Genomic DNA, 26,837 nt, shown 5'->3' with positions numbered 1-26,837 from the left:
GCCCAAGTGCATGAACACGTGGCCCATCCTTGTGCCAAGTTTGGCCCTTCAGCCAGTGACACTTCTACGGGGAAGGACTTTCACCTTCTGATACTCGCAGGGGGTGACCTTAAACTTCTGTGGGATCTTTCCAGCGAAAGAACAGCCACCAGGAACTGCCGACTCCTTTCCATTCCTCTTACGTGCCAACTTAATGTCTTCCAGGTGCAAAGAAGTTTCTCAAGAACAAGCAAGCAGCTTCTTCTCCTGTTTTACCTCTGGAGGCCTTGGCACCGAGCTCCCACCAGCTCCTTCTGGCTGCCGCAGGCGACTGTAGCAACTTCTGTTTTCCCCCAAAGTGTTCATGGCTCAACTTCATGGAGATCCGTCCGTCTGTACCCATCCAGACTCCCGGGTGTTTACATGGCACGAGCACAGCTCCGGGAATCCTCCCACTTCAAACTCCTCTTCCCCACGCCACGAGCTGCTGGGAGAGCGGCAGGCTCCGGCGTGCTGCAGGCAGCTCGCACCCACTGCGGGCTGGAGTGTCTCCTCTGGGGACAGATGCAGCAAAATCAGCAGATTTGAGCCACGCAAGCTGGCGGTGAGACATCTCCTGCTCTCACTTCCCGAAATATTTAACCTAGTAAGTTGAAACACCTCACTAAACTTCTAAAAATAGTGGCATTTCCATTACTTGAGACAGAAGAGCACAACTCCTCCCTTCTGAGTTTCTCCCCTTTGCAGAAAATGTAGAAAACTTGCTCATGACCAACACTGTCTCTGCTAATTTCTCTGGGCCACCTGCACCAACACCAAAGGGCTACACCTGCCTCTGAACCTGCCTGCATGGCTCCTTGTGTCCCCGCAGCGAGTCTGACACCCACTGCCATGATCCTCGCCACCGCGGGCCACCGCGTCACTGTCTCTCGGCCCCCACCAGAAGCGCTGCACCGTGCAAACTCACCTCGGGACCTGCAGTGCTGTCCCCAAACGCTGCCATTTTTGCCTACTCTGTGTTCAGTCCTCTGGGGAAATTACTACATCAAGTCCAACACCACCCAAAGAAACTGCCAGTTGTTATTTTAAGTGCTTTTGGCAAACCTGGTTTGTAGATCTTATGCCTGTGATCTGCTCCATTTTCAGCAGAACTAGCTCGCATTTTCCTTCTTAGGAGTCTTACTTTCCCTCCTGACACGAAGTTGCCTTTGGGTTTTTTTTAACCTGAGTAATTAGCAGGTCTTTAAGAGACTCCTGTCTTCCATTAACAGAGAAAATGGATGATACAAATCAGAGAAGTTCTTTAGCACGACAGCACAACCAGACAGAAGTTCCAACTTCCCTGAACACAAGAGAAGAGAGAAGGCACTTCTGCTTCCAAGACCATCCCTCCGGCTGGTTTCCCCGTTCCCTAGCAAGGCACAATCCCTGTACATTAACAGGGAATTAAGGAACGCCAGACTAAAAGCAAAGCAGAGGTGTGACACTGGGCTGTTTTCTGTATGGGGAAACAGAGCAATGCAACTACAGCAGAGTAATCAGTACCACCGCCGCTACGCGAGCCTAACTCCCCCAGGTACAATTCTGCAACAGCCACTCTTACTCCAGGTCAGGTGTGCAAAGGCGGGCGTTACCACAACCTAGCTAGGATATTTATTCTCCTATAAAACCCATCCTTTTATAGACCATCGTAAACCTTAAACTGACCAACACCCCACCCGCCCCTGTTATCCATTTGCCTAAATCACTGCACATCAGCCAAATGTTACAAATGGGATCCAAAGTTTAGAGGGGAAAAAAGTACTTTTAAAGAACTATTGTAGTTGCCCCTCTCACTCTTCAGGAGATCAAACTGCTTTCTGCACTGTTCTTCAAGCACATGCAAACATAATGCAAAAAGCACGGGCTTTGAGCACAGCACAGAAGAGGTGGTGCAGCTTGGAGAAGAATTAAAAAAAAGTCCTTATTGTGTGTGGGAAGGCTTAAGGGAATATTTCAGCACATCAGGAGCTGAATCACTGCATGTAGGTGGAGCCAGACAGATTGACAAGATCTCTAACTTGAAAAATGACCTAAGTCTGAGATCAATCATCTCACAAAGTAGCTGACTGAGGGAACAACATATGGAGACAGCTCAAGGTGATGAGGCTCAATGTCAACATGACATGCAGAAACTGTATTAGAGAGATACGCTGCAACTGACCAACTGTTTTATAACTCAAAACATGGCCCCCTGTGATCCTGTCGGCACCAACGGCTGAGCAGCCTTTTTTCCGTTACCACCACCACGTTTCCTTAATGGAGCTCCCGGCCACAGCAGCGCGGAAACCAGCCGCCAGCGAACAGCTCTTCTGCGTGCATTAAATTAGCAAAGAAGCTGACTTTCAGGGAATGACCTCAGAGAAGCTGTGGAGTAGCTACTTGATGGAAAACTAAGAATTAATTGCAGATCAGACAAAAGCATGAAAAATAAAAAGACGGTACACCAAAGCTTTCAAGTTTTACAGCCCTTCGGATCACTCAACCCCACAAAATGTGGTTGACAGGCTAATCCAGGAACTGGACTCAAGTTACAAATGAAACCAGGTAGTAACTTTTTAGTATTCCTCTCCTTCCAAAAGCTTAGATGTGGGGGTCTATTTATCAGAAGACCTGTAATTTGCATATGCAAATGAAGCCAGATTCCTACAGCTAAGAGTTCCCGCATCTCACTGCTAGAGACAAACCAGTTCAGAGGCTGTTCCTTGCCCTACTATTCCAATTCTGCATGGTTTCCGTGTGTGACTCTGCAAGGTAAGAAAAATCCACTAAATGTTAAGAGATGTATTTAATGAATTAATTATTAATTTACAATTCTCGGTAAACATTATTTCTTACTAGCAGTTCATGTTGTACCAGTTCTCATCAATACTAAATTAGATCGCTAACCAATAACTGTGACAATTTCAAGTGCAATTTGGTGGGTCCTTCTGAAGGCCGAAATCTTTTTTTTAACTCCTCATTCTCATAAATGCTCTGTCACTGTAAACATCATTTAGCAAATGCTGTTCTGTGCTGTACCCTCACATACTCCGGTCAGTCATGGGGTCAAACTGAGGGGTAACGGTTTTCCCTCATTAGCTCAAGGGAACAGAGTTGATCCCTGCTAATCTGAGAACAAATCCAAGTTTTTAGCTCACTCCATCACATACAGGACATTATTTTCTGTGCTGCAGAATCAGTAGTAGGCGCCTTCTCATGGCTTATCTAAAGCGGGGAGTTAAAACGTGCAACACTGGGAACCTTGACGAATGACAAAGGAAAAGTCTGTTACGAAGCAGCTCCAAGCGTACGCAGAAATGTCTGTTCAGGGTGCCAACAGCTAAGAATATGCATTTTATCTGATAGTGAGGAAGTGGTATCATCCAAAGATTTGCACGGGCATCCGGACTCTTAAAGACTATTCTTATGGGCATGATCCCAAATAAACGGGATTGTCTGACTGGAGAGTTAATCCTGACAAACTTACTTTTTCTTCATTAAACAAATATCCTCCTGTTGCCTCCCCCTTGAAACATGTTATCGTACCTCCTTTTTGAGGACCGGGAGAGTCAGTCTAGGTAGAATGGGCTCTCCACGACACAAAGGACATGACTCAAGAGTGATGAAAGACTAGTTATCCTTTCCGATGTTCTGCTTCATCTACCTCCTGCAGGTAGTAAAGAGCAGAGGTGAGGGGAAACCCCAAACCCAGGCCACCAGGCATAGAATCAAAGGAAGAACCGAATGCACAGGCAGGTTATCAGACCTCAGACCCCAGGAAGAGATCTAAACAGAAGGCAGCAAAAAATCCAGCGCAGATGACACGGCCACACTTCCTTTAAGTGCGAGACTTTGCATTCGAGGTCCCAGGGCCTCCTGCCATTTGCAGCAGCTGCTCTGACCCTGCAAGTCCTGCTGGGGAGCCTGGAAGGAGCCGCTGGGTTGGGCACGCTGTCGATCATCGGAGAGAGCTATCGAGGGGGTAAGATGCTAAAACACGCTCCCACATACAGCAGTGGGAATGTTACCTCTAAGGCAACTGTCAATGGCAAACAGCAGAGAAGAAAGGCAAGAACATATTTCATAATGATCTTAAAAGAACAATTAGAAGTTGACATGCAGGAGCTAAGACAAAGTTAGACAGGGATGAATACGTATTAGGTCAGGAAATTTAAGGGGAGAGGATTAGAAGTAATATCCAACAACAGAAATAAGGCTGGAAAGAAAGCTTCAGGTGAACAGCTAGCTTGTCTGTTCTGAAGGATAAAGTCTTAAGCCAGGGAGATCGCTACTACAGGGCTACACAACACATAGCACAGAGACAGAACGGCCCTGCCACTCTGTACAAGGTGCAGCAGCATCCCTAGATTTGAAGCCTTTTGAACATATGCTGATGCAGCCTTGAGCTGTGCAAACGGGCGCCTTTTGCAGGACTCATTTGACACAAGGAAACATTTCACTAACAGGATAGCTTGCTGTCACTTCCCTCCCTTCCTCAAATCACCATGGCCAGCTTGTACAAGACTAGTTTTCAACAAGACAGCTGCAAAATACGTTTGGTTTTTTTTTTTTTTCTCTTAGAAAATCTCTTCACTCATACTCGCATTCAACATTTTTGTACTTTACAGAAAAGAGCAGCAGGACAATCTCTTAAAGCTATAAAGAAGCAAAACTACCTCAACCAGGAGCTGATAAACCGGCATTGATGAAAAGCTTTCATTCAGCAGTCTGCCTCGTACGCAGCGGGTGTTTTCAGTTCCCACACTTACCAGTTTACTGGTGAAAACACATTTCTGATTTGGGAAGTTCATTTCAGCTAGCCTCCTTTCACATGGGAGTGTACTCTTACCCATGAATTCTAACTTCAAAAATATTTTGGATGTAATATTATCACTAGAAAACAACTCGCAGCTATGACACCGAAGCCTCCATAGACAGGGTTTAACATGCCTACATTCCCGGAGTCCAGCCATGTCACTCATGACTGTTTTCCTTTCCTGATGTGCTCAGTTTACAAGCAAGAAAACTCCTCCCTTTTCTTGCTCAACAGCCAGTTCAGCAAGTTCAATTTCAGATGTGAATCAAGCTAACTTTTCCTGGGCAGAACCACCTACAAAAGTTTTGCAGGCCAAATCCAGACTGTACCAATATCCATGTAAATTCGTTACTTTTTTTTGACTGCACAAAATTTCATCCAACTCAAATTCAGTAAAAATAACGCCGGTAATACAAACAGGGAGACAGTTACATTCCCTTTAACTATGTTAGTTTTGCAAAACAAAGCAGAGAAAAAAAAATAGTTGAGCCATCTTAATGAAACAGCTCCAACACACTTTGTACAAGATAAAATCGGAAGTTTTAAACAACAAGGAGTCGCTTTTTACAAAGTTCCCTTTGAAGAGTAAAACGGCATTTTGAGGGTTTTCATCCTATCTACCAACATCAACGAAACCACCTCCGCATCTCCTCCAACCAGTGCCCTCTAGAATGAGGCAGGCTGCTGTTTCCAGATAAAACAAGAAAAACCTGACTGAGCATGACACAGCATAAGAAATGTAGCTTTTTGAACTCGGGTGGTATGCATCCAAAATTACAGTCTACAGAAAAAGATGCAAAACCTTAGCTGTACTGGACAAGATCCTACCCCTTAGTGAAGCTGCATAAGGACCATTAAAATGTTCTTATCTATTCCCTCCAAAGAGGATTAAACTGTATCAATGTAACTATTGATACTGGTGCTATTGTTTTAGTAGGAAAAAAAAAATCAGAATAGCTTACCTGTGCAAACAGCATGCAGGACAACCCTAAGGCTATTTCACACTGCAGCTCCTTAGTACTTACATTTATAGTATCTGAGGGCAACAGGAAGGTGCCATTATCATCGATGGAAAGAACTCCCAGTTTCAAAAGCATCCCCTCACTAGCACTCCTCCAACGGAACAACGGACACCAACATGTTAACGAGTTCCCATGCAACGACTGCTGCATATTAACAGAAGGTAGAGTTTTGCCCTAATTCCACTCAAGTACTTTTCTTAAGTATGTTCTCTACTAATCATCTGCTTAACAAGATATACCTCAAGTAACAAGTGCTTTCTTCATCTTGGGGACACAGTCAATGATGGCAGACCACTCTAAGCCCATCAGTCACGTCCACGGCAGCAGGCTGTGGTAAGACAAACTAATCCAGTTATTATGGCAGCAAGGCCAGAAAGAAATCAGGTTCATTTAAAAGGAATATTTTATTTACTTACCTGTCTTGATAAGCAGGTAGTTATTTATGTTTCTTTGGATGCGACAGAGTCCTGGGGCCCTTTTTGGTACACTGAACAATCAACTCCTCCACACGAATGAAAACATTAACAAACTTTTTAAAGGACTGAAGGAAAGAAAGAGAGCTTGACAGGGAAAGTAGAGTGGTGAAAACGCAGGAGTTGGCACATAAAGCTGCCAGCAGTTTAAACTTGATATTCAACGCATCACAATATTAGTATCAACATCTCAGTCATCTAAGTTCTGGTGCTACATATGCTTTGAATATATTCAGGTTCAAATAAAAGTAAGCAAAGCCATCACTAGATACTAAACAAGTTTTAAAAAGGAAGTCGTGTCAAAATGAGATTGCCATGGTCAAAAGAACACCCCTAGTACGGCTTAAAAACCGCTAGAGTTGAGATTCCAAGGACTGTATCAGCAACTTGCCCCCTAGACGGGACACCCTGGCAGCCTCTTCCTTGGTGAGGACACAGGATGGCTCTACAGCAAGAATGGACTGGCTTTCCACAAGTTCCACTCTGTACGCCCCTCTGCCAGGTCCCAGATCTCAAGATCCCAATCTCAGAATGGAGCCCTCAGCAAAAAAATGCAAGAGCGTGTCCGCTGAAATCACTGGAAGGGGCATAGCACAAAAACTCCGGGTAGGGGCTTGACGCAGACTAGGAGAATCTCCGCTTTGTGAGAAACATTTAATTCAACACAATGAATTACAAGAGGACAGATTTACAGAATAATAACCGTAACAGACTGTTCAAAAAGGAAAATCATTTTCACTGGCTGCAGTACCAGGTAATGTTCCCCAAAGCAAGACTTGGTAGAGCAGCAGCAAAGTACAATTCAGTCTTCTTGCAGTACTCCAAATGAGCGATAGCAAAGAATTTTGTATTTTCAAATCTTTAAGAAAAGAGTTCATATAGTATCAATCACTTTGCCATGGGATATTTTTCAAGGAGCAAAAACCTATTCAGATCACTAAGCTGAACTACTCCCAAAGGCTATTACTTTCCAGGCAATCCCCCTGGTCCCTTGCTGTCACTGCTAATCATTCTTACATGATAAAGGCTCTGGGAGCTACTTTCTTCCCCAAGTTTTGGGATACCAACAACTTGTACAATTGGTTAGTGGCACAATATTTAATCCACCAGTTTATACTGTACTCTCAGCTGAGACGTCCACGCATGAATTATGCAATGGATACCCTAAGACTAAAATAACTTTTGCAACCTAGTCAGCACATCCTCCAAGCTATAAACTCTCACCTCCTCCCCATCTTCTCCTCCCCTCTCCCTATCCTCCCTCCCCAGGTAAACTCATTTTTAGCCACAAGTTACCCCAATGTGCTCACAGATGTACTAGAAGAGACTGAAGAATCAATCAAGGTACCCACGGTGAAGCCAAATACTTATAAACACATTAAGGCAGGTTTCACATCATTTCATTTTTGGACACAAAATGCTGGTCACTTCACTGCACATGCAAATAAGAAAGATTTAATACTTAATAAAAAGCTTTAAATTCGTTTTTAAGATATCAATTATAGAAAAATCAAACTTTTTCCTTTCTTGTTTTAAAAGAGGTCAGAACATTACTGCACACAGAAGTAGATGTGTAGACACACCTATTGGAATGGATCCCCTTCCCTCCACACACACAGAAACAGAGGTCAGGGTTCTTGGCACCAGAAGAGAAAGGAGGAAGTTTTCCTCATTGTCAGTCAGAAATGAGGCATCCTTCCATTCTGAGTTGAGAAGGTCGTTCTGACTGGACTTAACCCAAAGTAAAATATACCACAAAGTGGGTATATTTATCTTCGAACTTTATTCGGCTACACTCAAGACATCCACACAGCTCCATATCAAAAACGTGCACGGTAGTGCCTTCAGTGTGGTGCTGGAACTAACTACAAAACTGATTGCCATTGATGTAAGACCAATTCCTCAAGCGTAACTCCCCCTACTCACCAAAGGTGGAGGAGGCACTGGCAGTTCATCTCTGAGACTACACTTCCAAGACCAATGTGGTCTTGCGAGGAAAAGGAAATTCAGTGACCCAAATTGACACATGGAATGACAACCCACAACATAAAATGACCTCCCTACAGTCTGGTACAAACAGGTAGCCTACAGCAGAGTAGCCAAGGAGTGAAACAGCATCTCTCTCACTTGTGTTAAGAGAGAAAAGTGTTTCTATGGGTCATTGTTAAAAGGTACTTTGATAGAAAAGTTTAAAAATGTATCACCTATCACTGACCCACAACAAAAAAAGAAAAAAAAAAAGACAGGAAATTTGGTTCCTTGTATTTTCCCTCCCACTATTTTATATTCCTTTATTCCCTCCCACTTTTGCATTTCCGATTACCCTACCCCTTTAGAAAAAGGAAGGGGAGTAGAGTTTAGTCAGGTTCCATCTTCAAAACTACCCAGCAATTAATGAACCATCAGCTTCTCAACGTTTCCTGAAGTGTACATCAAAATGGTCACAGGTACAGTTGGATTGTTGGTGCAATTTACTCGGCAGACACTCTTGGCTTTGTAAATAGTTGTGCTGACCCTGCTGATAGGGTTTATACTGGGAATTCTTAGATGGAACTCCCTAGAAGAAAGAGGAAAAAAAGAGCTTGTAAGTCAGTATGAACTTTTTATACCTTTATAGAAAGTCGGCCTTTAAATGAATAAGGCACCACCGCCATAACATATCCATTCATTTCTTTATCTCCTGGTTTTCACCTTCAGCAGTTTGTTCTGGTTCTTTGCTGTTGCCAGACCTTTGTAGTAGAAAGGAATGCAAGATACTCACTGTCCAAATAAAGCTACCGTTCATGGTGTGGTAAAACAGGAAAATAGAAAGCCCAAGATATAAGATGGTATCTCCCAAAGGCCAAACAGATTTCATGTTATAATCGACCTTCCAGTTTGAAGGATTACTTAACATAAATCACTCTTCCTTCTACCTGAAATACAGCTGCCACTCCCTCCAAAGAGGCTTTTCTTTTCCTCTGCTATTCGTGCTAAAAATTCCTTTTTTTTTTTTCCCCCCTCCACATTCTTGACTCTTGCCTCACAGGCTCTTGGATGTGCATAATGGAAGCACCCAGGGTACCGCCTACCCCATTTCAGTGACAGAACACTAATTGCTTTTCTTAGGCTAAAACTTAAAACGATCAAAAATTCAAATCAGCAAGTTCTGTTTTCATCTCACTGCATGAGCTCCGCTGACGACACGCACAGCACTCCTGGCTAGGGTTACATCAAAGGAACACAGCAAGGAAAAACTGCTTCGTAGCATGGGGTGCTGTCCCTGCCCAGCGCAACACGCAGCAGCGAAGGGAACTCCTGTTGGTGTATCTTGACTTGGCCTTACAGATCTGCCTTTTTCTGCATGGCTACACTGTAAAAATTCATTATTCAGAGCTATTTTGGCTTACAAGACAATAAAAAAAGACTCTAATTGCACCTTTAAAAAGTTCCACTGCAGAAGTGCAAGTCAGAGACACACCTGAGAACAAGCAGCAAGCCCCCTGTGATACTTTCAAAGGATGCAGAACGTAAAGGCACGTTTCTGTGCATCCTGCAGTTATATCGTTACACAACTTTAAACTTTTCAGACATTTCCAGAGTTTAAACATATATATTCTTCTGTTGCTTTCAGTTTAGAAATTCCCACCACGCATAAGTTTTTTAGCAACTTCCCTCTTTTGGTAATCAGCTTGCCTTTTTTCTAACTTTCTGTAAATATGATTTAGAAAATTCCATAAACATGCCCTCTAATATACCCTGCAAGAAAATGCAAAAGTGAGAGAAAAAGGCAGGCAGAGGGAGAATCTGAGTCCACGAGATGTCAGCTGTCCTTTCTGCCCACAGTGTCCTCTTGCCTATCACAGGCAGGAATAAATAAATAAATAGGGGGGTAAAAAATGACATCACAAGTAAATGAATTTTTAAGAACTGATCCACTTTCAAGACAGAATCTTTCAAGTGTTTACGGGCACGCACTGGTTACGCTTTCAGCCCATCTGACACAGCCCTAAGGCCCAGAACACTCCGTGACCACACAAGCACTCACCAGACATTACTCATCAAAATACTTGATTTGTAGCTGAAAGCATGGCTACTACACCTTTAAAAGTGCATGATAAAAAGCAGATCTGTCAATATATACTACAGGCCCTTCTGAAAACACTTCTGCCTTTAATGTAGTACAGTTTAAGGTGAGAAAGGATGCTGCCACGTTACCTGGACTATACATTCTCCATCTCCTGGTCATGGTCCTGCTCCTCCTCCTCCTCTTCCTCTTCTCCTTCTTCCTCGCCTCCTTCTTTCTCTGAAGGAGCTTCCCCATCTCTTGCTATTTCCTCTACGTGGGCAAGCATGTCAGCCATCAGGGCTTCCTCCAGCCTCTTCCGCACCTGCTGCACCAGTTCCTCTTGCTTCCTGCCCCAAATCAACGAACACCAACATCAACCCTCAAAGCTGGCTCTTTCAAGGGAAATTAATCTTAAATCACTCATGCATGAGGCTCAGCAGACAAGCACGGCTTTGAAAGAGCCCTCTGTAAGAAATGCATATTTAAAAAAATTGCCTGGCATTATACTATAAGTGAAGATGAAATAAACACTTTAAAAAAGGTTGTCCAATATTTCCCGTTACAAGTCCTTAGCATTGATTGCAGCATTTTTAATTCTGGCTGAAATTTGCTTAATCTAGCAGCTGACTCGAGACTTTTTTTTTTTTTTTTTTTTTTTAACTCCTAGTACTAATATTAATTTAAACAAGAAAAAGTCAACCTACCCTGCTCAGATTTCCAATAATGAAACTGGAGAAAATTAAGTTTCTGACCATTTCAATCTTTTTGCTCATTTCCCTTTTGGGCCACAATCTTAAATTTTACAGCTCCTTTTGTGTCAAAGTCATCGTAAAGAAGTGATCAACAGTCAGTGGCTCACGGGACTCCTGGTTCATCTCAGCCACAGGAAATCATAAAGTTACAAAAAGACCATTTTCCCTGGCCATTCATGTATAAATCCAGCACAAAAAAAGGCATCCTATTTATCAGTCAAACAGCCAAAACAAGTACTACCTTTAAATGCTGTTAATGAATGCAAAGTAGCGTGCTTTCAGGTTAGTGTCTTTGCTATATTCAGTTCTCTATCAAGTGCTTAAAGCTAGATTTGACCAGGCTTGATTTAGCAATATAATTAATTACTGAAAGCAAGCTATACCTAAATACATTGCATCCTTGTTCGCTGCCACCGCAGCAGTTAGTGCTTTTATTTGGTCCTGTGCTGACACAGTAAGGTGAAGAGAATCGAATCGCACTCCTCAGGATTTCTCCAATCCCTTCTTGGCTTAGAGGTGCCTTAATCAAGGTTACTCCAATTCAGACGCCTTTTTCATTAAAAGGAGACGTACTCTGACATGAAAAACAAACATGAACCTGAAACCTCAGAGTAACTGAGCACGGTCAAAATAAAAAAGAATGGGCTTCAAGTACATGCCTGTATGACAGCAGCTTTGTGTAACAATTTTTTTCTACTCTACTGATAAAGAGGCATCCAAATTAATTCAGCAAGCCACAGTGCTCCATCGGATATTTATAACTTGCCATTGGGGAAAACAAAAGAAAAATAAAAAAGGGTACTGTTTTACCACAAGAAATCTTGTTCCAAGACAGTAAGCGATATTTCTAGTTAATACCTAATATCTTCATCTGTCACCATAAATGCTTTGCAAAGTGGCTGTGAGGTATTTAGCCAAACTCCAGGATTCTTCTCTACGGCCGCAGACAGCTGTCCAGTGATCGGCATCGTGCTAGTGTGCAGAGCACTAGCGATGGCAGAGAGAAGGGTTTCATCAGTGCAACCAGGTCCAACCCCTGCAAGCAGGAGGAAGAGCCGTGATCAGCTTTGCACAAGACAAAAGAACAGCGCATCAGGACAACGGGCATTATTTTAGTTTTAATGGCAAAGCACGCACCGTCATTTAGAAATCTAACACAATGAAATCCCACTCCTAAACATTTCTAACAGCAGCTGTACAACTCTCTCCGATGTTGTTTAAATCAGATGAATTACTGATTTTGTTACAACAAATAAAAAAAATAATGGGGAATGGAAGCCGTTTCCATTTTCCTTCTGCAAAATGAACAACAACAACAAAAAAAAGTCAAGAAGCTTTGTTTCAGCATCTCCTCAGGATGAAGGGCACCGAGCCTTCCAGCCAAAGCACTAACAGTTCCTGCTGAAGCAGGAACGGGCCCCAGCACCGACAAGCACTGGAGAACAAGGAGGTCAAACACAATACCTTCAGATCACTGCTGATTGGTATCAAAACGCCACCCCTGGAGTTAAGGGCAGACTCTTGATTACCTTGTAAACCTTTTGGAAGGTCCATTGTTTTCACCAGCTCCTCTGCAATGTCAAAAGCATTCAGTCCACTTAATTTCTTCTCCCAGAAGAGCTGACATCAAAGAAAGTGTTTATTGGCACAAAACAGAAATGGAATCGACAACTGCACAAAGCACCTGCTTAGTATCAAAAGAGGGAAGAACACTGCTGCAGACAATTTTATATTGGATTTACTACAGAAGGGGTCTGCCACGTCTGATGGCAGGGAACTATGCTCACAACAACTCTGTCCTCATCTGCTGCCTTGAAAAAGACTTTCTTTTCTGCAGGGACCGGTACTTTCACTGCTTCTGAACTGGAACAGCAAGGCAAGGCTTGCTGGCTTTCATGTCAGTGCACGTAGTGTCGGACAGCCCTTTTTACACTCCCGTTCCTCTCTTGCTGTCCCACATACACCACAGAAGTTAAGGAATGCAAGAATTGTATCCAAGCTCTTCCCAAGGTAAAGCGTTACTTCATTCCTCCCCAGCTGTTTCTCACGACAACAACCATGTCTGATCCTTTACTGTATTTTGAATCACAGGTTCTCCTCAAGCTTAGGCACGTGTGAGTGGATGGCCTGGTGGGAAGTCAAGATACCTTACCTAGATACACCTTCAACTCTTTAACTTATGTGTGTAAGGATGACAAATGAGTAGCTACAGTACCATTCCTCTTGCAGGAAAGCAATTTTATCTAGGCATTGAGAAACCAACAATTTACCCCAAGCAGTCCACAAACATCCTCTTTGATCCTGCCAAAATCAACCGAATCCACACTATTTTTCCGATCACCAGTTCCCAACAAGTGGAACAGGGACAGTCCCAGCTAAAGCACACGGGCTGGATATTCTCTAGCCACACCTTTCAAACAGGTGAATTTTAAGCCAGCACATGACGGGACTCAGCACTGCTTTCAAATTCTGAAGAAACATTGGGAGTTGTGCTGACCAGGTTACAATATGCTGCAGTCTGGTAAAATATTTCAAAGCTGTAATTCAACAGACCCTTAGATGTATAATGCAGAGAAGGACACAAAAAAGAGCAATTTTGCCCTATTCTATGCTATATCACAGAAAATGAAATATACAAACCAGTACGTGTATATATATTACAATACAGTGTATATAGATATATTTGTTATATCTACATACATATACAGATAAAATCTTCTAAAGGACCTTTTCTCAGAAAAGGGACTCCAGTGCCACCATAAACAAGGAAAGACTACATAAGGAAAGCACAAGCAGAGTCTAGGAAGCTGCATTACAACAAGTAGTAACGGGAGCAGCGAAAGCACACAGGTCAGGTTACAACAGTTTTGCTACTGGAGCTGATCTCTGCTGTCTAACAGATCGCATTCACACACCAATCTGTACTCACATAGCAATATCTTCCACAACAGGGATACAAATCTCTATTCAGCTCAAAAGTTTTGCATATCAACACCGTATCTTTAGTGTCATCTTGTATTGTCTTAACTAGCCAAGGAATAGCAATGATGTTATGAACATGTACGCTCTACCTCCTTAGGAAACCATGCTAAAACCCTACCAAAAAAAACCCTGTCCCAAAACACATAAAAAAACCCCACCAAAAACCACGACAAAACCAACCACCCAACTCCATTTCAAATGGAACCTATCACACATTTCACAAAGGTAGAGTTTAAGTACGCAGAAGAAGTTTTCAGTGTGAGAGGTGGGGTAGTTTATAGGGTATTTTTGAAATTTATTTTGTTAAAATCACCTTCCTTCTTGGATTGATGTGTTTTAATTCCGCTAGACCCACAAGAGTTTGAAATGTACTGATAAACGAGACCGATGACAGCATCTGAACAGACTAATAAAGCTGAACATCTCGTTTCCGTAAGTCATAAAGATGGACTCGTTACAGGAAAGGATTCACAGAACCCTTTGGTGTGAGCTTTGCACAGGACACAGCATCACAGTATGATAAGAAAACCACTTTGATTTTGTATTGTAACAACATCCCAAGTGGATTTATGACCTTATTCATACACGTAGAGTTAACTACTAATGATACACGCATCTAAAAAAAAAGGCCCACGCAGGGGTCACAATCCCTTGCACTACATCACAAACACCACATTGTATGTGGTCTGTACAGGAACAGGAATTTCTTGAAACACAGAATTCCTATACAACTGGAACATTTGATAGTGATTCTAATCACAATGTGAGTGTCCCCTAAAGTAGTTATGATGTCTGTCTAAATTTGTACGATAACACTTGATTTCAGCATTAAGGAAATGAAGGCTTAACTGCAACAGAATTGTAATCTAAACGAAGGCTGGAGTCTAGTTGTAAACCACAGTGCAGACAGCACATCGACTATATATTGGAAATGGGGTCTGGCTCAATTGTAAAAGCTGGGAGCGCTGTAAGTTATTGTTTCTGAAATATGAGAGACTTCAGATTGCCACGGACTATCTGTTCAGCATCACAAATTAAAGCAGTTTATTTTGGGACCCTCCCAGCAGCAAAATCTGGAGTTTGGTGGTCCTGGAGAAGTTACTAAGCTGCACGCCTTACCTGCCGGGGCTGGTCCACAGCTTTCTGAGGGTCACTCTTCACCTTATTGCTGGGATGGTTTGTGATCTTTGTGACGGGTTGTTTGAATATGGAGGCTGTCTGCCTAACAGGCAGTGCTGTGTTCAAATCAGGCTTGCCCTAAAAATTTCAAACAAAAGGAGGGGGAGAGCCCACAAAAAATATTTTCAAGTTTTTGAAATACTACTACAGCCATAAAGATATACAGCAGGGAAGAGCAGAGAACATGGACTTGAAAACTTGTCTGATCTCAAGCCATGTGAGATAGACTGCTAAAAATGCATAACTACATTCAAATCTTGCCTTAGACCTATCAAAATCAAACATTTTCCACTCTTTCACATTCTACTTAAAATGCTAGCCTCCTCTCTTTCTAGTTTATACACACAGGTTTTAACACAAATTTGACAGAATTTAGAAGTCAGAACACTGAGTTTGCACGTTGATGAGCCACTTGTAGAACACTAGAACAAAGGATTTTGACATGATATTTGTAATAATCAAAAAAATCATGAAGTCTGATTTAGAAAGCGTTTTGTGAATCCAGAGTTTCTGAACCATTCTGTTTAAATCCAGTTGTGGACACCAACAAGCAAATCAATACAGGTGGAACCTTGATCACTTTTTCTACCTTCAGTTCTTAACAAACCTCAAGTTTTTAAATGGAGCTTATAACAATCAATTTTTCACTACATGACTGCGTTTTATGTTAGTGGAAACATAGGAAGACTGTTCCGCATTCCCAAGATCTAACATGCAAATCTTGAAATGGCTGTAGGACACACTTTGTTCTTGAGGATGCAGACACCGCATCTGCTTAACATATTTATTCATGAGATGTAGAAAAGATGTATTCAGGACAAATATTCTGAACCATCTGTGTGCTAATCCATTTATAAGCCAATGATAACTATTCATACATTTATTAGAAGGCCTGGCCAGAATTTTTAGCCTGTGAGATGTGTGTTAGCTGCTGGTCTCTGCAGCGAAGGCATGCTTCTTTTAAAATACCACCACAGCTCCTAGCGCTATAAGAAAATGCTCTAATCACTCTGATGATGATGATTCTTGACTGGTTGACATATTTAGAAAACAAGCATTAGGCTGTTTTCCACATTTAACGTTTAGGTGCACAGGAATAAGCTTTTGGGTTCTGAAAAAGCTTTTAGCATCCAAGGAAGATACTCAAGAATGCCTTGAGCCCATCTATCCAGACAAGCAGTATACCAATGTCACTGTAATCCTGACTAAACCTGAGCAATCAAAATTACCAGGTGGCAATTGGACTCTTATTTTGTTCTACAAACAGGCCTTGCCACCCTCTTGCCGCTTCAGCTTTTTGCCCGCAATGCATGCCCTCCTTAGCTCAATTCCAAAGCAGAGACCAGCATGGCCTATGGAGAGTTCCAGGGAGCTGCTCGCAGGAGGCTGCGTTATCTCCTCATCCCTGCTGCCCCACACCACTCCTCTCGCCCAGAGCAAACGCTAGCACAGAGCGGAGCCACTGCACAGACACAGGAGTCAGCTGGAGATCTGGGGCTCTGGAGGAGATCCTGCTGGAGAAGGTGATCTCACACTCCAGGAAGGGGAAGAGAGAAAGATGCCAGCCCTCCCTCCAGCCCTTCTGTACAGAAGATTTAGCAGTTCCGCAATATTCTTCCACGGTGTCAGTACCCTGGAAGAATCAGTGAATTGCAGTATTTGTCCAACACCTCGTAACAGAGATGTTATCTCATACAACTCGAGTTACACACATTAATTACAAAATGCTTAATTTTCACGCTATCACAGATACTGTTCTGAGAGGCAGTCAGGCCAGAACAATAGAAGACAGAAAGGAGAAAGCTGCCACTGCCTCTTAATCTTACTTTGGCTTGGTTGGAACAGTCATAGCGCATCCTCTGCCTGTTCTTGTTCATTTTATTCATCAACATTTTTCCTGTGCGGAAGTCAAAAGTGCTCAGGTCCATCGAGCTCCCCAGGTAGCGTGCCAGCTGGGGCTTACTTCGGAACTTTTTACCACTTGGGCTGAAAAAACACAGAAGAGAAACAAGGAGGAAAATTAAAACCCTCTGGGACTTCAATACCAGCACTCGCTGCAACTCAGGAGAGGCAAATTTTATTTCCTTCATGAAAAACAACACAAGCTGAACTTCCCAGAATAAAGCTCACATTAAACTCTAAATGGATATTACTGCTTTCATATAACTCCTTCTCACGATTACTGTGGAAGAGGCAACTTAAGTGCAGGTCATGTTAAAATGTTTTTATACATGAAAAGAAAGATTCAGACCAGGTATAAACAAACATAGCATAATTCACACAGTAAGTGCCACGGGAGATACCAGCACTGATGCACTTATCACTCAGTTGTCTCAAAAAATAAATGCCCATTTCAAGTCTAACTTCTTCTCCCAGGGGTGTTAAGTTTGAGTAGCACCACAAACATCTTGGACTCCTTCCCCCTCTGCCCTGAACAGTACATTCAGGGCTGACCACAAGTCTTTGGAAGCATTCTGAACACTTCAGGATTACACAGGAGCGAGGAGGAACAACTGATGTTAACTGCTGACAAGCTGCAAAGCAAAGAATTACAAAGCTCCAGCGATGCAAAGATAGAGGTCAAAACCTTGGAAAACTTTCCGTTAGCGGCAAAATGGAAGAGAGATTCTTTTTAAACACCTGGTTTCACAGGAAAGACTACAACCTGGCAAGGAGGCACAGTTACTCCAGCTCCTCACTGTTGCTGGTTTTGTGTTTGGTTTTTTTTTTTTTTTTTTAATAATAGAACATGACCTTTTGCACTACTTCAAAAAGCACTGCTAGGTAAGCTCTTTATTTTTTTATGCATAAAGCAAAAATAAATTAATGTGTGATGACTGCAGTATAGAACTGTAAGCATGAAGTATTCTTCACATTCTCATTTAGCATCATAACAATGCTAAATGTTATGCTAAAACCTCTTTTTATTCCCTTAATTTCTCTCATTTCTGTTTTTCTGCATCTTGCTACTTGCATATTCAGTCTTGGTACCCATCTAGGAGAAGCTTACTCCACACACCAAGCACAGGTTAGTTGGGTGAAAGGCATTTTAAAACCAGAAATGCCAGTTACCACCCCACTCCTATTTATCCATTTTCTTCTTTTAAAGAGCTGTTAGTAGCGTTTGAATATTTTTTTCAGCCATACTGCATGGCAGCAGGGTGATCTCCTCCCTCGCCTACAAACACCCTCCGCTCTCGGTGTACCACCACTGAGAAGAGGTAAGGCCACTTCCCAGGGAGACCTCACTGACAGGTACCCACCGTACGCCGTGGTGGTACCTGCAAGTTCAACAACTCAACTCGTAACTTCACAAAATGCCAAGCATTGAACTTCAGGTGACTGGAAGCAACACCTACATATTAGAGTCTCTCCCTGGTTTTTCTACTGAGGAGAGAAATTATATCAATGCAACTTAGACCTGCCAGAGACAAATCAATGCCAATGAGGTTCAGATGCTTTCTAAGGACAGCTGGAGCTCTGTAATTAAGGTTACCTTCTGTCACTCCTGAAGTCAGAAATGCAGGCTATTTGTTGCAAGGTTTCTACTTGAAGGCCAGGAATAACTTGAAATAGTAAAGTCCTCACAGGATGAGAGGAAAGAAGCATTACTATCTCAGCAGCATAGACTCTGCTCTGCCACAGGGGTGGTGTTCCCATTGGTAAGATACCAACGGTCTCTCTGGGGTCTTCTCAATGGAAAAAAAAAACTCAAAGGAAAAAGCCTCTTTTCCACACATTAGCTGCTTCCCCAAAGCCTTTATTAGGGGAAAGGTCTGAAAAAACAGCATAAGCATACAATTTCTAGCACGGGACATTGGTAGACCAATTAGTTCAAGTCAGACTGTATATGCAAAAAAAAAAAAATAAAAAAAATTACAAAAACCCCAAAACAACAGAGAGAACCAAAGTATTAAATGCTCTCAAAAAACCTGAAAGCCAAGGTTAATACAAATAATACTAAAACTGAAAAAGTCTCTCAAAGGACTTAATAACCAAAAGGTTGTGATCACCCCCCATACAGCATCTGCTCAGGAAGCTCCTGGCCGCAGTTGCTCCCAAGCTGCTTATCCTGCCGTGTATCTGCTCCCTGCCACCACCGCTGCTCAAGCATGAAAGCATTCATGCAAATGTACAGTTACCCAGATGGGGAGAATAATCCATCTTTAGAAGGTAGGGAGAAGAGGAAGAAACACTTTATTACTGGTTATTCCTCAGCTGGACCAGTTCACTGCAGAACTGCACAAATACTCAGGCCAGAAGATGACACACAGAGTAGGAATAAGCAGAGAGGAACAGAGACTGGATCCAGACTCAAATCTGAAACCACTTTTTAAAAATGTAAAGGGAGTTATATGCCTCTGTCCAGAAAAAGTAATAATAACCAACTCCAGCAGCTTTCAGGCCAGAGCCATCGCTGCCATCAGGAGAAAACCCTGCTATATGAACAACGTGACACTGCTTCCTCTTCCAAGATCTGCAGCTCCAGTTTATGGTTTAGTGTCTTAATAGTTTTAAAAACAATACATTACAGTGAATCGTGCACTCAGAAGCACAGTGTAACTTTCAGAACAGAGCCAGACATGCTCAGAGACAGTATATTAAATGAACATAGCCCTTCAGCTTTTTGGTTTAGTATGTGTTCTAGTAATTTTTGCAACAAATCTGAAAAGCTGCTCAAAGTCCACATACATCTGAAAAAACCCACCTGAAATGACTCAGAGTCCTGTCTCTTCCTGGGGAAGCTTGGCCCAAAGGAAAAGCACTGAAATGTTCAGAAGAAAAATTTTTATTATGTCTTGAAAAAGGCATAATTTCTGGAACAATGGGGAACAAAGCTAGAACTCAAAGCAGACAGTAAAGTTGCTCAGTAAACACAAGCAGAAAGGAAGCAGCCGGTGTGCTCTGGAGCTCCTGGGGTCCCCGCCGGCAGCAGCGTGCTTGGTAGGACACCACCACTGAGGGCACCTACAGACACCGGAGAGGGTCAAAGGGCAGGGTGGGGGCAGCCAAAAACCCACAAAACTTGAGCAGCTGCGATTGCCTGCTGCACACCACAAGGCACAGAAACAGTAAACCAGCACTTACGGATTCTGAACATTGTTCAAACGCTTACATGCCCTTTAAATGTCACAAAATAGAAAATTTACCCCCTTCCACTCCAGAGCAAAAGCTTTGCTCTGCACTCGTGTTTTTGATATGCAAAGACTTTGAAGAGACACACCTTGGTATGAAGCTGCAAAAGCCAACCTCTTCTGAACAACGCTGATACTGCGATCGCCTTGTACTTGGTTCCTGAATTAAGGTCTTTCACACTTCAACACGTTACGAAAAGCAAGGCAACTGCAAAGTTGCAAACGATTTTACATGCTCGTCCATCAAAAGCTCCAACACATTATCTGCTGGCACAGCCCGCCTAACAAAACGAACCGAAGAGGACTGAGGGGTGGTATGAGCAGACCCAAGCCACCCTCATTTATTATTCACAGACTTTTTGGGCGCAGACTAAGCTGAATGCTTGGCAGCCTATTGAAAGGCCAGGAGCTGCCAGGTGCCTGCTGCTCTCCATGTGCAGCTCAGCCTTTGTTTCCTGCCTTATATTCTTAAGGGGAGACCGACCGCAAGCCCAGGCCCTCTCCCCTCCTCCCTCATTACACAAGTCTCCTCCCCTCCGCTCTCCCCGTTTAGCCTACACAGGATCTGCACAACTTAGAAAGCAAAGGACAAAAGACAAAAAAAAAAAAAAAAAAAAGCCATGAACAAACCCAGATGTCGCCTGCCTTTTACAAAAAATGGAGAGAGGAACAGCCTAGGTAAAAAGGGTGATCAACAGCATATACTCAAAGCCTCATCTCCTCGGTGGAGGGGTGATGGGTATAATGCAAAATGTTTTTTCCTTCCCTCTTTCAATCGTGCTTCCTCCTGCACAGAGCTGGGGAGTCACAGCCCACCCCAGCCTCCCCCCCACTGCACTTCTCTCCCCATCTCTACTCCAGGCAAAGTGCAGCGTGGGGGGCCCTTTGGGTACTGTATGCGCACAACACTGCTTCCTACGGAGAGATGTGTACTCTGGGACACCTGACAGACTGCCACTGCTGGTCCCCCCTTCCTGCAGCATCTGCGCCAAGTCCTGCCTCAGTGGTCCCACACTCCAACAATTCTGTTATCCCGGGACAGGCCAGCACAGACACTCGCAGCTTTCACCAGAGCACATAAAAAGCATTGGTGTGAACAAGCAAGACCAGGCGACATCTCCAGTTGCCATAACCCACCCCACAACTTCACAAATCTGAACAGCAGCATCTCCCCATCCCTCCGTAAACGGGTGCCCTGCATGGAGCAGCCGTGGGGAATCGAGCTGTCCCTTGCCAGCACAGCTGTCCCAAGCAATATTTACATGCACATGGAGGCCCCACACCGCTGCCAGCAGTGGCGTGTAAGGGATGCTCCCTGCCCCACAGGGCAATGGGGTTGTCTTTGTTCAGCAACTTGGGCTCCGACCACACAAAACCCACCAGAACAAAGAACTTTGATACACACAAACTCTCTCAGATTTCCAGAAGCACCTCACCCCCAAACAAGAACCTGAGTGGCAGTCCCATAACACAGGAACCAGCCCAAATATAACCAGACATTTTTATAAGGCTCATCTCGAGTATCATAACAACTTCCCTGGGGGTGCTGCAGGTAAAACAGAACAACCAAAAAGGACCAAAGTACAGGCCCAGTAAAAGCATTCTCCTTCACAATTTTTTTTTTTGAAAAAAAAAAAGTATATAGACCAAAATACACTTTGATTGTGTTAAAAACACTTTCTTCAACTTTTTAGGTAGGTGCTACATAGGTAAGAAATTCACAACAAAATAAGCTTCACCCAAGAGATTAGTCAAGTCTTCCAGAACAGCAATTATCAGCAACTCCTTGAAGTAGAGATGAGCAGCAATCCCAAACTTCTCAGACACTTCGCCATCAAACCTTCAGCAGAAAAACACTAGGAAGAAAAGCCACACAAAGCAGCACTAAATTCTCCTTCCCCTAGCTGAGAACACTGAGTTTGAAGAGAGCCTTTGTAGCTAAAACTCTCTCAAAGATGACCCACCACTTCAACAACATCCTTGATACACTTCCCCTCCTGAAATCCTGCATCCCTGCATGTTTCCTGCTCGCTCCGAATTTGGCCCACAAGCCCCACCGCACTCCTGGGCTTCCCAACAAGCCAAAGGCAGATGAGAGAACACACTCCAGCTGAAAAACTTCTGCACAATCAACAGCTGGTAAGCACAAGGTTATAGGCCTGTTCCTAAAAATCTGCCCAGAGACTTACACCTCAAGGAGGGTTTAATTTCCAGCCAGTGATCGGCTCGCACAGCCTCAAATCTCACGGGCTGAACATACTCGGCACAACCCCATTTGTCTTGCCACCCCCAAAGCAGAACTCGACAGAAACATTCACGCAGAAAGCACGTGCTGCTAGTACTCAGGGTTACAGAAGGAAATCTCCAAACAACGAGCACAGCAGCCCTAAACAACGGTTTGGAAAAAAGCAGTAACCGCCACCCCGCTGCTGACCACCTCGGCTCAGCATTAATTCTCAAGGCTGGTTATTGCAGACATGAGCGCTCGTTTCCAAACCATGCATGCAATTTTCCACAAGCACTTACTGCATCTGTACATTCAGGGTAGCCAGACAAAAAAAATCATCCAGGTAAACAACAGGCAGAAATAGCAGAGGGATTAATAAATTGCCACACACATTTTTTCTGCTCTAAGGTACAGCAAAATGCAACAGTAACCAAAAATTAGTGCAGCAGGGCCCTATTACACCTTTGATCTCTGTCCAAATTGATATAAAGGGAAAATCCATTATAACTCAGGAACAACAAATATGCTAAAAAACATCCCCTCTCCCCCTCTTTTTTAAGTTCAGCTCCAAGACCACAACTTTACAAATGAAGTAAGTTCTTGGCAAAACAGACATCTTTAAAGCTTTCAGCTGCACCTCCTCTAGTTGCTGCTGGTGGTCTTTTCTTCTCCCTGCAGACTCCTAGCTGCAGTGACGGAGCCAGCACCTCCAGCTTTACACTCTGCAGGATGATGTTTGCTGGTTCACCCGCCACCCAGCATGGCACGCTTGCCTCACCACCATAATCTGATTTTTTTTAAAAAAAACCCATGCAATCTAACACGCGCAGGAGTTGATCGCATACGTTTTGCTGACTAGAAAGGCCAGATAAGGACACCTGGATAACTTCTGCGACGCTCCTGCAGCTCCCGACGGACCTAAGTTTCACACATCAGCTCACGGGTGCACTGAGGCTGCTTCTTATGGGTGCAGGAAGGATCCATATGGCCCACCTACAGCCATATGAGACACACACGGGTATTAATAGCAATCCTGCAGGCAGAGCAAGTGGCTCCCCAGCCACATGCTTCCCCCACCAGCAATTCTTTCAGGATAGCGCATCCTGAGCCCAGCCCCTCGACTCCCACCTACAGCAACAGCCACCACCGCGGGCAGGTGCTTCTTTTTGATGCTCCCCCAAATTCTGATGCTCCCCCAAATTCCTCAACGGACAGAAAAAGCAGTGGACGGAGCCACGGGGCGGCCACTCGCGCCTGGGGCTACTTCACACACACCTCGCCCGGCTGCCGTTAAAATAACCCACCTGTGCTGGCCTGGCAGCAGCCCCCCGAAGCGGATGAGCAGGGGTCCCCCCAAAGGCCGCTGCCCCTCCACACTGGGTGGCTGACAGCTGGGCCGACGGGGGGTAGCGCAGAGCCCCCCACGGTGGTGCACCCCCAGCAGTGCCCCCCCGGGCCTCAGTGTCCCCCCAGCAGTGCCCCCACCGGGCCCCAGTGGTTCCCCCCCTCCCCCCAGCCCCAGTGTCCCGTCAGCAGTGGCCCCCCCAGCAACAGACCCCCGAGCCTCAGTGCCGCCCCCCAGCAGTGTCCCCCCCGAGACTCAGTGTCCCCCCAGCAGTGTCTCCATTGAGCCCCACTGCCCCCCGCCCCAGCCCCAGTGTCCCCTCAGCCGTGCCCTCCCCCCCCAGCAGTAGACCCCCGGACCTCAGTGCCCCCCCAGCTATGCCCCCTTCGAGCCCCAGTGTCCCCTCAGCAGTGTCCCCCCCAGCAGTAGACCCCCGGGCTTCAGTAACCCCCAGCCGTGCCCCCTCCCCAGCCCCAGTGTCCCCTCAGCAGTGCCCCCCCCCTGCAGCAGACCCCCGGGCTTCAGTACCCCCCAGCTGTGCTCCCTCCCCAGCCCCAGTGTCCCCTCAGCAGCCCCCCCAGCACGTCCACCTGTAGCGACAGGCAGGGCCCAGCGACCCCCCGCCGCGGCCTCCCGCCCCGCCCCCCGGCAGCGCGGCCCGGACCCCCGGGGGCAGCGCGGCCCGGCCCGGCGCTCCCACCTCTTCCGCTCCATCGCGGCGCGGCCCGGCCCGCCGCTCCCTCCGGGCTCCGGTCGCCTCCGCCGGCTCTTCCCGGCCGCCGCGCTCTCCTCCCGCCGGCGGCTGCTCCCCGCTCCCCCCCGCCCCGGGAGGCGGCGCCGGGGCCGCGGCTCGTCCCGCTCCCGCCCGCCGCCCTCGCCGAGCGCGGCCTCCGCCGGGCCCTGGCTCCGCGCTCCGCCGCGGTACTCCCACCTCCCCGCGCCGAAGGCGGCCGCTGAGCTCCGCCCGCCCCCACGGTTCCGCTCCCGCCCCTGCCACCGCTCCGCCTCCGCTGGATCCCTCCGCCCGCGCGCGCCGCGGCAATATAGTCCCTCCCCACCGCCCCGCTCGGCGGGAAGCCAGCCGCGGCGCCCCCCTCCCCCTCGGCCCCCGCCTTACTCCAGCGCCGGGCGCCGCGGCCCCCCCCGGTGTCCCGGCAGCGCCGCTTTGGGCATCTTCCCCGCGCCCGCCCCGGCCGGACTGGCGGCGGCTCGGCCCGCGGCTCCGCTGGCGCCCCCTGCAGCCCTGCACCGGCGCGGCAGCCCGGCCCGCTCCAGGGGCACCGGGGCACGGCTGGAGGCGGCACCCCCGGGCACACGGCCCCACGGAGGGGGGCACACGGAGGGGGGCACACGGGCGCACATGAGCCCACGGGGACACCAGGGCTGTACGGCCCCAGAGGGGGGACCCCAGGCGCATGGCCCCCCGGAAGGGGCACAGCCCCAGAAGGGACCCCTGGCTGCGTGGCCCCCCAGAGGTAACCGTATGGGCACACGGCCCCACAGAGGGATCCCACAGGCACATGGCCCCATGGAAGGGACCCCCCCAGGGCACACGGCCCCATGGGCATGTGGCCCCACGGAGGGGCCACTGGCAGAGCCAGGCCTCGCCCGGTGTTACCTTCCCCCGGGCCGGTGGGCTCCGCACCACGGCCCCTCGCGGGGCCTCCTCCACAGCAGTGGCTCCACGCAGTGCACGGAACCCTCTCTCCTGGAACAGTGTCCAAAAGGAAGTCCAGCAAGAAAGAGGGAAACCTGCTCCGGAGGAGATGATGCAAAGACAAAGCAATGACAAGTTTTTCCAAGAAAAAATGCAAACCACAACCTACGGCGGATGGCCAAACCCCACCACAGCACCCGGAGTGACTGGCATCGCTCACCCTCTCCGAACCCACGTGCTGGAAAACACCAGAGTGGCCAAAGCATGTCAGAGTCTGTAATTTCCCCCAACGAAGGAATGACATAATAGTAATTATTTTTTTTAAGAACCCTGCACCGACCAACAGTGCCAAAGCGATCACCATCAGGCTTCCAAACAGCAGCGATGCCAGGGATCCTGGCCACAGGCACCGCTCCGCTTTTCCAACTTTTTCTTTAGTCCATTTGAACCTCCGCTGCTTCCTCCGGCCCTCACCTGTGTGATAAGCTGTTGGTGTATTTACTTGTTCGGGTTTATTTTTTTCTTTAAAACAGGGCTTGCTCATTTGTCCCAAGCTCCAAAATTTGGAAAACAGCAGGGAGTGCGAGGAAAGATACGCCAACGTGTCGTGGGTGGGAGAAAACCCAGAGCCCCCACGCACAGGGTGCAAGTTGGACAGACTCTGGGGTGCAAATTGAAAACTACTTCCAAGAGCTGGGTGTGCCTGTAGGTGCTGGGTTACATTTGCTTTGTACAGGAAGATTTTTATATTTAAGATATGAGATGGTGGGAATTTTGTCTTTAATTTAATCAATACAGTTTTCTGTTGCCCTGAAGGCACTCCATCTCTCTCGCTTGTTTTCTGTTTTGGTTTTGATGGTTTGTGTTTAACTTGGTCTCCTGGGCTCACACTTATGAAATACTTTGCTCTGCTACCACTGTTATATCCTGCAATCTCGAACACACAGGTCAGAAAAGTTCCAATTGCCAGTATTGCTCAAAAGCACGTTATTTTTTGTAAATCCACTTTCCCTTTTTGTAAAACCAAAAAACCACCCCCCCCCCCCAAAAAAAAAACCCAAAACCAACACCTTGTAACCCAGCCAAACTCATACTATTTTAGCCAAAAACTTCTAGTGAAATACAGCTTGATTAAAAATGAGCCTATAAAGGCAAAGCGAGGCAGAGAGGGATGCAGTTAGCTCTTGTTGAGCACAGCAAA

At 45.8% G+C, this 26,837-nt stretch overlaps 1 protein-coding gene across 5 annotated transcripts; it reads right to left on the bottom strand.

Moving 5' to 3' along the window:
* Positions 1-6,946: 6,946 nt before the first annotated feature.
* Positions 6,947-25,167, bottom strand: MBD3 (methyl-CpG binding domain protein 3). 5 transcript variants are annotated; one of them, XM_055806822.1, is made up of 9 exons: positions 24,680-24,914; positions 23,480-23,627; positions 19,981-20,037; positions 17,099-17,258; positions 15,213-15,350; positions 12,641-12,731; positions 11,970-12,147; positions 10,509-10,706; positions 6,947-8,868 (listed from the first exon to the last, which is right to left on the bottom strand). In XM_055806822.1, the coding sequence occupies exons 4-8, from the start codon at positions 17,198-17,200 to the stop codon at positions 10,514-10,516; spliced, it is 702 nt and encodes a 233-aa protein (XP_055662797.1). In that variant the 5' UTR covers positions 17,201-17,258; positions 19,981-20,037; positions 23,480-23,627; positions 24,680-24,914; the 3' UTR covers positions 6,947-8,868; positions 10,509-10,513. The 5 variants fall into 5 exon arrangements, with proteins under 5 accessions (XP_055662797.1, XP_055662796.1, XP_055662794.1 ...); XM_055806821.1 differs by having other exon boundaries at positions 23,513-23,627; XM_055806819.1 differs by lacking the exons at positions 23,480-23,627; positions 24,680-24,914 and adding an exon at positions 25,097-25,167.
* Between the last annotated feature and the right edge of the window lie 1,670 nt (positions 25,168-26,837).

Source organism: Falco peregrinus, chromosome 5 (assembly GCF_023634155.1).
Source record: "Falco peregrinus isolate bFalPer1 chromosome 5, bFalPer1.pri, whole genome shotgun sequence".
NCBI classification, from domain to species: Eukaryota; Metazoa; Chordata; class Aves; order Falconiformes; family Falconidae; genus Falco; species Falco peregrinus.
The sequence above is the reverse complement of the archived record's forward strand: the minus strand, read 5'-3'. Positions and strand labels throughout refer to the sequence as shown.